The sequence below is a fragment of the Canis lupus genome, chromosome 33, assembly GCF_048164855.1.
Source record: "Canis lupus baileyi chromosome 33, mCanLup2.hap1, whole genome shotgun sequence".
In the NCBI taxonomy this organism is placed as follows: domain Eukaryota; kingdom Metazoa; phylum Chordata; class Mammalia; order Carnivora; family Canidae; genus Canis; species Canis lupus.
Window position 1 is genome coordinate 37,523,527 of NC_132870.1, and position 15,370 is coordinate 37,538,896.

A 15,370-nucleotide genomic window follows, 5' to 3' on the forward strand; every position below is an offset into this window, starting at 1 on the left:
CACTCAAGCCAAGAGAAGAACAGATAGAGTTTACAGAGCAAAGCCAGTGGCCCTGTTCAACCAGGGAACTTATGACAACAAAGAGCTTTACCAGTTTTAGAGCTACTTATTCCATTGCTCCCATTCTGGGAATTTAATTCATAGCTCCACTCATTGCTGAATAAAGCCTTCAGACTGTCTGACCAGAGAACCTAACCAAAGCATGCAGGAAGTTGCACAGCCCATTTAACAGCCCTATATATACAGTGGAATTTGAACAGAGAGCACAGCCTGTGGCTTGCCCAGTCTGAGGAGCAAAATTGGTAGTTACACCAGACCAGGGAATTCCGTGCACACTCAGGTCTGATTTGAGCCCCCTAACAATGAGCTATACAGGGCCTGGGCACTGGCCTGCTGCCTTGCCAGAGTAGGAAAGTTAATTCACAGTCCTAGACACTACTGAATGTAGTACCCAGGCCCAACCATCTAGTAAACATGACCAGAGAATTCAGGCAACTGCAGAGCCTATCCTACAGCCTTTCTTGGGTATAGAAATAAGCTAGTAACACTATCCAACTGTTCTCAACTAATGGCACAACCCACTATGCCAGTCCTTAGAGCTTCAATAGTTGCCTCACCCATAAATAGACTATAGCAGACCCCACTTGCCCAAAGGCATTACCAGTGAACATACCCAGGAACCCAAACTGAGCTGGCTAGTGAAGAACTATCTCTGCCAGGGCAAACTGTTAAGTCTGGAAGAGAAGTCCCATTAAAAAATGTACAGATACAATGTAAGGAATCAAGGATCATGAAAAATCAAGTAAATATGACAGACACCACCACCAAAAACAAACTAATAAACCTCTAATAACTGAACTGTCAGAAAAAGAATATGAACTGTCAGAAAAAAATCAGAATAATCCTTTTAAGGAACTTAGTGAATTACAAAAAAATATAGATAGACAATTAAAGGAAATTAGGAAAACAGTATATGAACAAAATGAGAAATTTGACAAGAAAATAGCAACCATCAAAAAAGAGAGAGAGAGGGCAAGAAATCCTAGAGTTGAAAAATAGAATACCTGGACTGAAGAACTTAATGGAGTTTCAAAAGCACACTCAAGCTTACAAAAGACAGAATTAGCAACCTGGAGTATAGGACACTGGAAATTCCCAGAGACACAAAAGAAAAAAGAATAAAGAAAACTATTGGGAATTATAGGACACAATGAAAAGAAACAATATTGTAGTATTGGAATTCCAGAAAAAATAACAGAAAGAGAAAAGAACAAAATATATTTAAAGCAATAATGGCTGAAAACTTACCAAACTTGGGGAAAGAAATGGATATCCAAATCTGTGAGGCCCAAAGGATACCAAATAGGCTAAACCTGAATAGGAATACATCAAAACACATTACAGTTAAATTGTCAAAAGTCAGAAACAAAGAGTTTTAAGAGAAGAAAGAGAAAAGAAAGAAGTTACATACAAGGGAACCCCCATAAGACTATCAGTAGATTTCTCAACAGAAACTTTTCAGGCAAGAAGAAAATGGGATAACATATTCAAAATATTTTAAGAAAATAACAACAAAAAATTATATACCCAGCAAAACAATCCTTCAGAAATAAAGGAGGTATAAAGACTCCTAAAACAAACAAAAGCTGGGCAGCCCAGGTGGCTCAGCGGTTTAGCACCGCCTTCAGCCCAGGGTGTGATCCTGGAGACCTGGGATCGAGTCCCACATCAGGCTTCCAGCATGGAGCCTGTTCCTCCCTCTGTCTGTGTCTCTGCCTTTCTCTCTCTCTCTGTGTCTCTCATGAATAAATAAATAAAATCTTTAAATAAAAAAAAAAGCTTCGGGGCCTTACAAGAAAATCTAAAGGGAGTTTTCTGAGTGGAAGTTAAAAAATGTTAATTAATATCCTAAAAACACAAAGGTAGCATAAATCTCACTGATAGTAAACATATGTCATAGTTATATTTTTCAATATGGTAGCAATGGGATGCAGCAAAAGCATCCTAAGAAGAAAGTTTATAGCAATAAATACCAATATTAGAATGCCAAAGATCCTAAATAATCTAACTTTACACTTCAAAAACCTAGAAAAAGAACAAACTGAACCTACAGTTAGCAGAAAAAAGGAAATAATATAGAACAGAAATAAATGAAATAGAGGGCAGAAAAATCATAGAAAAGATTAACCAAACCAAAAGTTGGTTTCTTGAAAAGATAAACAAAACTGACAAAGGCTTAGCTAGACAAACCAAGGAAAAAAGAGAAAAGACCCAAATCAACAAAGTTACAAATGAAGGAGACACTGCAACTAGTAGTACAGAAATTCAAAGGAGCACAGAGGCCCCTCTATGAACAACTATATGCCAAGAAATTGGACAAGTTAAAGAAATGGAAAAATTCTTAGAAAGATACATACAGTTTCTAAACCTGAATCAGGAATAAATGAAATACCTGAATAGACCAATAACTAGTAAAATTGAATTAGTAATCAAAAAAAATCTTCCAATAGAGAAAAGTCTAGGACCAAAATTCACTGCTGAATTTCACCAAATAATTTAAAAAGAATTAACACTAACACTTCTCAAATTCTTCTAAACATCCCAAACTCATTTTATGAGGCAAGCAGTATTCTGATACCAAAATCAGAAAAGGAAAATACTAGAAAACTATACACCAGTGATGAATATGGATATACAAACTCTCAATAAAATAACAGCAAACTGAATTCAGCAGCACATTAAAAGGCCACTAGTCTTAGTAAATTCAAGAACATTGAAATCATACCAGGTATCCTTTCTGACCACAATGGCATGAAACTATAATTAAGTAACAAGAAGAAAACTGGAAAATTCACAAACACATGTATTAAGCAATACATATATTAAGCAATACTCTCCTGAACAAATAGTAGATCAAATAAGAAATTAAAAAATAAATTTAAAAAGGTTTCTTGAGACAAACAGAAGCGGAAACCTACCATACCAGAACCATGATCATGTGGGATTTATCCCTGTGATACAAGGATGACTCAACATATTCTAATCAATTAATGTGACACATCACATTAATAAAACAAAAGAAACATATGATCATTTCAATAGATGCAGAAAAAGCACTTGACAAAATTCAACATCCATTCATGATAAAAACTCTTAACAAATTAGGCATAAAAGGAACATATATCAACATAATAAAGGGCATGAAATAAATAATAAATAAAGGATGAAAATTTTCCTCTAAAATTAGAAATCAAGAAAAGGATCCCCACACTTACCACTACTATTCAACATAGTACTAGAAGTCCTAGCTAGAGCAATCAGACTAGAAAAAGAAATGGAAAAAAAAAAAAAGAAATGAAAAGTATCAGAATTGGAAAGAAGTAAAATTGTCTCTATTTACAGATGACATGATTTTATATGGAGAAGACCCTAAAAACTCTACCAACAAACTGTTAGATATAATCAATGAATTCAGTAAAGCTACAGGATACAAAAATTAACATACAAAAATCAGTAGCATTTCTATATACTAATTTCTGAAAAAGAACTAAAGTCAATCACATTTACAATAGCCTCAAAAACAATAAGATACTTAAGAATAAACTTAACTAAACTAAACTTTATTTCTCTATGCTGAAAACCCTAAGACATTGGTGAAAGAAATTAAAGAAGATCCAAATAAATAGATATGGTATGTTCATGGATTACAAGAATTAATATTGTTAAAATGTCAATACTACTGAAAGCCATCTACAGATTTAATGCAATCCCTATCAATATTTCAATGGCACTTTTTACAGAAGTAGAAAAAAAATCTCTAAAATTTATTGAGAACAAAGCCCCTAAATAGCCAAAGAAATCCTGAGAAAGAACAAAACAGGAGGTATCACACTTCCTGATTTCAAGCTATACTATAAAGCTATGGTCATCAAAACAGTATGATACTGGCATAAAAACAGGCAAAGAGCAACAGAATAGAATAGAGAGCCCAGAAATAAACCCAAGGATATCTAGTCCACTAATATTTGACAAGGGAGCCAAGAATACTCAGTGAAGAAAAGACAGTCTCTTAAAAAAAGTGGTGGTGGGATAATTGAATATTCACATGTAAAAGAATGAAACTGGACCTATTTCTTATACCATTCACAAAAACTAACCCAAAATGGTTTAAGACTTCAATTTAAGACCTGAAACTATTAAAGTCATGGTAGAAACCACAGGAACAAAATTCCTTAACATGGGTCATGGTAATGATTTTTTTGGGTATGACACTGAAAGTACAAGCAACAAAATCAAAAATAAACTAGTGGGACTATATCAAACTAAAAATCTGCACAGCAAAAGAAACCACAGAAAGGGAAAAGATGGGACACCTGAGCAGCTCAGTTGGTCAAGCATCTGCCTTTGGCTCAGGTCATGATCCCAGGCTTCTGGATCAAGTCTTGCAACAGGCTCCCTGCTCAGTGGGTTGCCTGCTCCTCCTTTTGCCCCTCCCCTTGCTTGAGCTCATTCTCTCGTCTCTCTGTCTCTCATAAAAATAAAATCTTTTTTTAATATTTTATTTATTTATTCATGAGAGACACAGAGAGATGGAGAGAGAGAGGCAGAGACACAGGTAGAGGGAGGAGAAGCAGGCTCCATGCAAGGAGCCCGATGCAGGACTTGATTCTGGGACTCCGGGGCCATGCCCTGAACCAAAGGTAGATGCTCAACCACTGAGCCACCCAGGTGTCCCAATAAATAAAATCTTAGAAAAAAAGGGAAAAGACAACCTATAAAATGGGAAAAAATATTTGCAAACTATATACAAGTTAATATTCAAAACACATTAAGAACTACAACTCAATAGAAAAAAAAAACAAAAATAATTAAAAATGGGCAAAGGGTCTGAATAGACATTTTTCCAAAGAAGATATATGAAAGGCGAGTGGGTACATGAAAAGATGCCAACATCACTCATCATTAGGGAAATGCAAATCAAAGCCACAGAGATATTACCTCATGCCTGTTAGAATGGCCATCATCAAAAGAATAAGTGATAGGAAATGCTGGCATAGATGTTGAGAAAAGGGAACCCTGTGTGCTGTTGTGAATTTGTACAACCACTATGGAAAAAAATATGAAGAATCCTCAAAAAAATTAAAAGCAGAACTGCCATATTAACTAGCAATTCCACTTCTGGGAATATATGAAACACTACCTCAAAAAGATATCCATACCCCCATGTTCATGGCAGCATTATTTATAATAGACACTTATGGACAAATGGGTAATGAAGTTATGATACACATAAACACACTGGAATATTATTCAGCCATAAAAAAGTGGAACTCCTACTATTTGTGGCAACATGGATGGATGTTGAAAGCATTAAGCTGAATGAAATAAGTCAGACAAAAACAAATGCTGTATGATCTCACTTATATGTGGAATCTAAAGACAAAAACAACACATAGAACAAAAAAGACCAGACCTGTAGTTACCAGAGTTCCAGAGGCAGAGAGTAGGAGGGGGGGGATCTGGAGAAAGTGGCCAAGAGGACACACTTCCAGTTATAAAACAAATAAGTGTTAAGCATGTAATGTATATCATGGACAATATCTAAAAAAAATTGTTGAGAGTAATCTTGTTTCTCATCACGAGAAAATTTTTTCCATTCATTCTTTTCCTCTTTTTTTTCTTTTTATTATATCTATAAGAGAAGATGGATGTTAGCTGAAATTATTGTGGTAATCATTTCACTATATATATATATATATATATATATATATATATATATATATATATATATATGTATGTAATCAAGCATCATGCTGTCCTCCTCAAACTTTATATAGTAATGTATGCAGTTATTTCTCAGTAAAACTGGGGTGGGGTGGGGAAGACAAATGTCTATAAAGAACACTAGAAATTTGAAAGAGTTCCTGCCTGATGACCATTACTCCCTGCTGATCATGGGATGGTTAACTAGGGAGATTAAGGAGAGTGGAGATGAAGCAGAAGGCCTCAAGAGAAGGAGGAAAGATTGAAATTGCTGCTGAAGCGAACTGAAGATTGTGAATAAGACAGCCAGTAGTATGGAGGAGTCACTAAGATTGGGGACCATGTGCTTATGTGACCTGAAAAGCTCCCATTATGTGTTTCTTCTCTAGAGTGCTGAATAATCCATATGTGGAATGAAGAAACTGAAAGAACTGAATGAAAAATAATATAAAGTCTCAGATTTGCAGAATACTGAAAGCAAAAGGATGATTTGAGAAATCTGAATGTGATAGTAGGAAAGGAGTTCAAATTGTTGACCATAGAATCTTACCTGCTAGAGGAAGTGATCTGATACAGAGAAAAAATGAGAGAATTAAGATCCTAGAGGTATAGATAAGGTTGACGAACTGCTCAAAGGAAGCTATAAATGAGAAATGATGTTTCTCCAAAATAATAATAATATATCAATAAATACTATAATTTTTAAACAATTACTAAGTGTCAAGTAGTTACTTAAATATTTTGTTTTATTGCACTTTATCACAACAACAATGTGAGGTAATTACTATTTTATACCTTTTTTTTCCCCTCTTAGGTGAGTAAATGAAAGTACTGAGAGTTTAAGTGACTTACTAAAAACAAAGAGACAGGAGGTGACAACCCACTTTTTAAAAAATAAAAATTAGGTATTTTTATTTATTTTTATATATTTTTTATTTTTTATTTATTTTTAATAATAAATTTATTTTTTATTGGTGTTCAATTTGCCAACATACAGAATAACACCCAGTGGTCATCCCATCAAGTGCCCCCCTCAGTGTCCGCCACCCAGTCACCCCCACCACCCGCCCTCCTCCCCTTCCACCACCCCTAGTTCGTTTCCCAGAGTTAAGAGTCTTCCATGTTCTGTCTCCCTTTCTGATATTTCCTACCCATTTTTTATTTAAATTCAATTTAGTTAACATATAGTTTATCTTTAGTTTCGGAGGTAGAATTTAGTGATTCATCAGTTGCATACAACACCCAGTAGTCATTCCTTCAAAGTGCCTTCCTTAATGCTGGTCACCTAGTTACCCCATCCTCCCACCCCCTACCCTCCAGGAACCCTTAGTTTGTTTCCTATAGCTAAGAGTCTCTTATGGTTTGTCTTAACCACTGTGCAGGCTAAAGTCAAAGACCTAAAAGATGTAGTTTATTTACAAAAGAAGTTTTACAGGAAACAGAAGCAAGAGAGTGGTAGAGTAAGTTAAACCTCGGCAGAGTGCAGGGAAAGGAATATAGGTAAATGGGGACAAAGTTAGAAGAGACAAGAATCAGGCATTAAGGAGGCCCACAATTTGAATGGTACTATGGAATTACCAGAAGGAATGGCACTGAAAAAATAACTAACCCTAGATTTTCCCAACTTTACAAATGAGATGATCAGTGTGCCCACTCAAGGAACATGCTACATAAAAATCACAGGCAGTTCCAAGAATAAAGTTGAAAAGGCCCTGTGTCAGTCCTGAGGAATTTAACAATCTAGATACAAACAAACCAATTATTTTTTTTAAAGCATAATAAGCCAGAGTAAGAAAATGTTGGAAAGACCTAACGGTAGTACTCTGGAACTCAAATTGTTCTAAGACTGAATTTGCCTAGAAAGATCTGGAAAGGTAGATATGGCTGGATATATAGAATTGAAATAGAAAAGTTCAGGGATGCCTGGGTGGCTCAGTGGTTGAGCGTCTGCCTTCGGCTCAGGGCGTGATCCTAAAGTCCTGGGATCGAGCCCCACTTTGGGCTCCCTGCATGGAGCCTGCTTCTCCCTCTGCCTGTGTCTCTGCCTCTCTCTCTGTGTCTCTCATGAATAAATAAATAAAATATTTTTTTAAAAAGTGCAGAGGGAAGAAGCTGCATAAACAAAGCCATGGAAGTAGGCAAGACCAAGAAACACCCGGCAGCAATAAGCAAGGCAAGCTGCCTGGTGCCCTAAGAACAGAATAAGGAAACAAGGATTGAAAAGGTAACCTGGGACCATGTCATCACTAAGGATGATATCCTGAATTTTATTTAATTCAGAAGGTAGTGAGGAACTCTCTAGGGTTCAAATTGGGAAATTCTAGAATAGGAGGTTCTAAAGCATCATTAGAATAGCCTTCTAATCAAAAATTTTTTAAATTATTTTCCAGAAAGAGATGTGCTTATGGAGTAGACTACAATCCCAACAGTGGTGAGACTTATACATTTTTCATGATAATAAAAATGAAATTTCCAGAGTTTGCCCATTACCCCATAAAAATTGTTTTCCTTATTTTTCCCCCAAATAATTACAATATGTTTGTCCTCTGCCACACAACCTTTTATTTTTTTAAAGATTTTATTTTTTTATTCATGAGAGACACAGAGAGAGAGGCAGAGACATTGGCAGACCGAGAAACAGACTCCCTGTGGGGAGCCCAACCTGGGACCCGATCCCAGGACCCCAGGATCACGACCTGAGCCAAAGGCAGACATTCAACCACTGAGCCACCCAGGTGCCCTAACCACACAACCTTTTAATTGCCATGAAATAAAGTAAAAATGAATATGTAAGGCAGTCTTTTAAGTGGAGAAGTTATAATATGCATCTGAGGGGTACATGTAGAAATGGAGAATTTTGCTTTGGTTAAAAATAATTAATAATAATAATAATAATAATAATAAACAACATGAGATTGAAGAGGAATTAGGAACCAACTGCACATGTCTATATGGGCCAGATCTTTTCTTTTAGCATGTAGATGTGTGCATTTAACATACATATGTTAGTGGTACAGAAGCCCTCAAAAGGCACGGCCAAGGGCACTTTACCAAATTGTCCTTTGTGCTAGGGATAGCTCTAAGACTGGGACATGGAAACATATTTATGGACTTAACAGGACATGTTTGTTTTTAAACGTATGCAAAAGAACCAGTACAGAAAAGTCAATGGCTTTTGGTTAATGGATCTTTTCTATGAGAATAAGCAATGGGTCTGGCCAGTTTTCCTCAAATTGTATTTTAACAGTAACTGCATCAAGACAACTGGGATGATTTCCTAAAATGCAGGTACCAGGGCACCTTCTGGACCTAACAAATCAGAATCACTGAGTGTAAGGGCTGGTGATCTGAACTTTTAGAAACTTCCTAGGAGATCCGTTACATATGTTTTTAGGTTTTTGAATCTTTGGTCACCTGCAAGGATACCAAAACAAAACTGCTTGGCTGAAGAACAGAAGGGGGAGGCCGACTTTTTTCATGGTAAATTCTCGTGTGCCTTTTGAAATCTGAATTTTTCTGCAAACAATGCTTACAAGAATGAGCATCATATTTATATTTGCATACTTAGAACCAGGCAGAGCATGTGGCAGGATAGGAAAAATATTTGTGGGTTTGGTCATACATGGCATAGTTTATAATAAATATTATAAGTAACATACTTTTTTATACTCCTATTTCCTCTACCCTCCCCTTGACCTTCTCAAAAGAAACAGATTACTGCATTGTCAAAAGCTTTTGCACCAGGACCCATATTTTGGTCTTTATTCTTCTTGGTAGCAATTCATGCATCTCCAATACCTGGAACTTACTAGATTCACATGGTTGAGGCTAGAAAGTGTTGATACAGCTTCCCACATCCTTCTTTTAGCCACATTTTACAAATGATATCTGTTTCCTCTCCCATAAATACCAGTGTATAACGATATTTGGCATTTAGCTTTTGCCTTTTACAGAAAATAATCACAGTGAGTATATTGCTATACATGTCTGTGTCTATCAGGCTAGAAAAAATTGTTTTCAACTGTTAGATAAAATTTACACCTTTGGCAGAGTTTCCAGTGATTTGAATTTTAAGCAGCTAATTAGTCCTTTCGGTAACAACTAATTACTTCTGGTATGCATGTAAGCAAAAACTCTTGAATAAAATGCAATTGTAACTTCTTTGATATTTTCTTTCTTATTGGATTCTACATATATAATCATTTATTTTGATACATTTATCCTTTTTAAAAAGGCAAACAAACAAATCCTTAGTTCTAAAGCACTCTTAAAATTATAAAGTCATCCTCTCTAGGGAAAAACTAGTATCTATTTTCCCTGAACTGGTAACCCTTTCAAGGCTCCTTGTTTCTCTCTATTTCAGCAGAACCGTTGCCAAGAAATAAAAGTGACATTACAGTTGTCATAGGTGAGAACAGGAGCAAGAAAGAAATACTGTCTGGAAAACAAGCTAATTATTTTACCAAAACATTGTCATTACATGTCTGTTCTCATTAGTCCTGTTGTTGTGCATATCTTCCTAACTAAAAATTAATAAAGAAAACTTGGAGAGGATACATGTTCAGCAAGAGATATAGAATATTCTATGTGTAGAGAGAATATGGTGATTCATACACACGCGCACACACATATACATGCAAAGTTTAAAAAGAAATTATTTTATGTCCTAACTAATTATATTCCCTTTATGGCCTTGAATTTCTTAGAAGAAAAAAACAAATCCCAGGCTTGAGTCCAAAATCTCTAAATGTCATAAGGTAACACGCAGTACAAAACCATCACTTTGTTTTTGTTTTTAAGATTTTTTTTTTATTCATTCATGAGGGACAGAGAGAGAGAGAGAGGCAGAGACACAAGCAGAAGGAGAAGCAGGCTCCACGCAGGGAGCCCAATGCGGGATCGATCCCCGGACTCCAGGACCATATCCCGGGCCAAAGGCAGGTACTAAACCACTGAGCCACCCAGGGATCCCTAAAACTGTCACTTTGAAACAGTCCTTTTGCTTATGGTGCACTTTGCATTATGTTAAAGTAGATATACAAAAATAGAGTTAAAAACCTGAGGAGGGCAGCCCTGGTGGCTCAGCGGTTTGGCGCCACCATTGGCCCAGGGTGTGATCCTGGAGATGCAGGATCGAGTCCCACATCAGGCTCCTTGCATGGAGCCTGCTTCTCCCTCTGCCTATGTCTCTGCCTCTCTCTCTCTCTGTGTGTGTGTGTGTGTCTCATGAATAAATAAATAAAATCTTAAAAAAAAAAAAAAAAACCTGAGCAAAGTTCCACAGCTGGCAGCTAAGTAGCTTTTCTTTATGGGATTAAGTTCAACACCTTATAAGTATTACTGTAATTCTTGACAATCAGGTTAACTTTCAGCAAAATCAATGTCATTAACTAGTTCATAATTCATTCTGGATTACCTCTGTCTTTAGCAGACAGAGTAGCATTTTTTACTTTCTATACTCATACGGGTAAAACAGTGACACTCTGCTTTAAATGTCACAGAGTAAAATGTTTCCTGGGTTAAAAAGTAAATGCAGGGATCCCTGGGTGGCGCAGCGGTTTGGCGCCTGCCTTTGGCCCAGGGCGCGATCCTGGAGACCCGGGATCGAATCCCACGTCGGGCTCCCAGTGCATGGAGCCTGCTTCTCCCTCTGCGTATGTCTCTGCCTCTCTCTCTCTCTCTCTCTCTCTGTGTGACTATCATAAATAAATAAAAATTTAAAAAAAAAAAAAGTAAATGCAAATTGAGTTCAAATGTATTAGTATCACTGAGTCACACAGTATCTCCACATTTCCCATTTCATGCCCAATGCAGATGCTAGTCAAGTGAAATAAACACAGAGATGTATTGATAAATGTCTCATAAATAAAGCAAGAAATATGAACTAGCATCTAAGTAGATTAATTTATACACATATTACATTGTATTAAAATGTTTTCATTTAATAAGCAATTTGAAGTATCATTCGGCTTTTCTTGTTGAGCTACATTGAAAAATGTGGCATATAAAATGAATGATGAAAGATTGCTTCTAACAGACATTAGAAAAGGACTTCCAAATATAACACGATTGTCTTAAGTCTCTCAGTAGGTGACTTTATGATAAATTTTGGATGAAAAAAGGAAAAGAAATCAAAGTCACAGAATTGAAATTACTATAAAAATAACCAGAAGGTTAAATTTAAGAAGTCTCATTTTTCAGAAATACCCAGTATGGTAAAAGTCTTATTTATCAATTCCATGACTCCATCAGTCCACGGGTAGCTATTTAAAGTCACCCTCAAACTATTTTGTTTGTGAAAGTTCTAAGATTTAATATGTGCTCCAGGCAGAGTGAATAGAAATACAATTAAATATTCTTGATCACAGCTGAAGCTTTTCATTTAAAGCCAACAGGACTTATTCTATAGAATAAAGGATATCACTGTTTCCTCTTATTCATAGATGTAATTAGATTTTTTTCTCATTCATTGTATCAAATCTTAATATAACCATTCTCTCATCTCTGCTACTTTACCTCAATAAATTTCCTTGAATATTTTTTCAGTCTCTAATGAATGAACCTATTATATTCATTATTATGATGATTATAACTTATTACTATTCATTCGCATGATATTATATATTTTCAGAAAGTGCTATTATCACATGAATTATTTTTATGATCTTTTTTATAGCAGCATAAATGCGACAATGATTTCTTTGCCATTGAAAATCTCATGCAGAATTATTTCCGTTTGTCAACACTTCACCAACAGAAATTATTTGCATTCACTGGAAACAGTAGCTTCTAAAAAGTCCATTCTACATTCCAGACCAATTTAATCAAACCTACAGAATTTAAATTTATTTTATTATAAAGAAAATGCTGTGTGTTTTTTTTTTTTCAATGCATGAATTCAATCTAGGTCAGCTGCTTCCATAGGAAGAGTTAATTTTATCTAGCTAAACACTGAAATCTTGTCTTAAAAGAGGTATCTGATATTGGAAATAATAGACCCAGGAACTATGGAAATGGATTTGAGAAAATAGACACATGGAAATGTTATTGATTGAAAATAGTTAATATTTTAGCAAAAGTTCAGTCCTTAGTGCCATAATGTCACTAAGGCCATATGTCATCCTGCCATAATGACAGTCCTTCTGTCATTATGGCCTCTAATAAATATAAATCAGAGGATATTCAATTATTGCTAACAGTGGTGATACATTGATTATTTATGTTCTTTAACTTGTAGTACTACATTATAAGCCAAATTAGTTTGAAATTATCAATTCCAATCTCCTGAGATTCTGCTGCCACAAATTATGAATAGTTCACATATCATGAAGTCATTATGTGTGAGCATCTAGAATGCTATTCAGCATCAAACTAATTGCACCAACATGGATATATTGTTTTTTATGTATTATATTAAAATATCAGAAAAAAATGTTCATCAAATCTTACTAATAACACATCCTCTAATATGCATTGAAATAATGAGAGTACCTGGGATATGTCCACAATTCAGAAACACATCATGAATTGAAACCCTGTGCAAGGACCACTGAAGAAAAACAAGCATTGCTATGATTGTACTGTCCCCTAGGGTTAAAATAACTTGTATGTACACTGAAGTCCATTTTCCTTTTTCAGATCAGCATTTTTATGACGCATTTGTCCAACTATGGGAATGACCGCCTGGGGCTGTATACATTTGTTAATCTGGCCAACTTCGTGCAGACCTGGACCAACTTGCGACTTCAGACTCTGCCTCCAGCACAGCTGGCTCACAAGTATTTTGAGCTCTTTCCAGATCAAAAAGACCCTCTCTGGCAGGTAATATTTGTTCAATAATTGGTATAATTAATTAATCCCATAAACATATCTTGGAGTTCTATGAGGTAATCAAAATCTGAAAAGTGAAGGCATCCAGGGGAAGAAAATACATTTTGGAAATGTTAGTAGTTTGAAAAACTACTTCTTGAACTGCAATCTTATATTATTGCTTCATAATGGGCCAAATTCGCTGTTCCTATACCCATAATTTATAATTATGAAATTCTGAAAGCTCGATGAGGGGTTCAATGGCTGTAATGCTTTCAATCAGGAGTGAGGGGTCAATTTGCAGATTGCAGTAGGCTAAAAAGAATTAGAAGAATGGTAAATAGGTTGTGTGCAAGGCAAGTAGCCAGCCAGTCCACCTACAGCACATCCTTATACCTTTAATGACTAAATGTCATCAGAGGGATAGGTGAAAAGAGATCAGAACTGACATTTGCTTTCTGAACCACGGGGTCCACCGGCAGCTGCAGAATATGGGCAGCTCTCCAAAGTATTAGCTGGGAATTACTTTGGACAGGGGAAAGGGTTTAGTGGCAAAATTACTGAGCTTCCTAAGAAAAAATATCACATAAACATGGCATATTTAAACTGTTCTACACATAACCCAGATTTCAAAGCATACATTCACACGTGTCCTAGAGTTGCAGAAACATACTTTGAACTTAAAGCCTTACTCCATGATCTGAGGAAGGTGATAATCTTAGCAAATAATTATGTATTGCTTATTGTGTGTCTTTACATGTTAACTCATTTAATCCTTACAACTATCCTGTGTGGTAGGTATAATTATTATCCCCCATTTTACAGATGAAGAAACTGAGGCTTGGAAATGCTAAGACACTTATGCAAGTTCACACAACTACTGTATGACAGAGTAGGAATCAGTTCTAGGCCATCTGGTTCCAGAGGCTGTGCTCTTAATCACTGTTCTAAATGATAGTTACTGAGCTACTAGAGAGTTACTAACAGAGCTGATGGTAATAACAATCATCAGAGGTAGAACTGAGTAAATTTCACAGATTGAAGCTGCAGTAAGCTCTGAACTGTATACTCAATTCATTCAGTTTTGAACATGAGCTAACTACAGCCTGACCACAAACAGATAACTCCAAGAAAAAACATAAGTACACATTTTAGAATGTGAAAGTCAGTGGTTGTAAAATTATCATTACATATTACTTTGCAGTTGCTATAACACACATCTTTTTTTCTTAACCACTACAAAATATCACCAAATGTTAGCCACTGGAAGACATGCAATTTTCCTACTGATTTAACACCTTATTTTTTTAAAGATTCTATTTATTTGAGAGAGAGAAAGGGCAAGCACAAGTTGGGGGGTGGTGCGCGGAGACAGAGGGACAGAGACAAGCAGACTCTGCTGAGCAGGGAGCCAGACATGGGATTGGATCCCAGGACTCTAGGATCATGACCTGAGCTGAAGGCAGGCGCTTAACTGACTGAGCCACCCCACTGCCCCAACACTTTATTTTTAAACTGAAATCATTATTATTTCAGGTGTTAGGTTTGAAACAACTCTTTCTTTCCAGAATAGCAGCCAAAAAGAACACTCTCACTTTAGTTTTAATATCTGCTGCTTATTTTAAATAAGCAGATGATTTAACTACACACATCTATAATATTAATTGAATAGAAATAGAGTACTGTCCTGATTGTCCTGATTGTTGTATCTGAAATAGTATTAAAGGGTACTTCAATTCTTCACATAATGTGCACTTTGCAATTGAAATTAAGGATGTTCTAGATACAGCTTGCATAG

The 15,370-nt window shown here is 35.9% G+C and overlaps 1 protein-coding gene and 1 long non-coding RNA gene across 22 annotated transcripts in view; one reads left to right on the top strand and one right to left on the bottom strand.

The window, feature by feature from the left end:
• LOC140623662 (bifunctional heparan sulfate N-deacetylase/N-sulfotransferase 3) overlaps nt 1-15,370 on the top strand; it is a 172,737-nt gene that overhangs the window by 123,835 nt on the left and 33,532 nt on the right. For both annotated transcript variants that reach the window (XM_072810139.1, XM_072810140.1), the window contains one exon: nt 13,402-13,584. In XM_072810139.1, coding sequence (XP_072666240.1) covers nt 13,402-13,584 — 183 coding nt within the window. The remainder of the gene's footprint in view (nt 1-13,401; nt 13,585-15,370) is intronic.
• LOC140623665 (uncharacterized) overlaps nt 1-15,370 on the bottom strand; it is a 155,079-nt gene that overhangs the window by 87,803 nt on the left and 51,906 nt on the right. For 17 of the 20 annotated variants that reach the window (XR_012023211.1, XR_012023226.1, XR_012023220.1 and 14 more), the window contains one exon: nt 1,309-1,373. The exons of the other annotated variants lie outside the window; for them this stretch is intronic. This is a non-coding gene — a long non-coding RNA (uncharacterized lncRNA). The remainder of the gene's footprint in view (nt 1-1,308; nt 1,374-15,370) is intronic. 20 annotated transcript variants of the gene reach the window in all.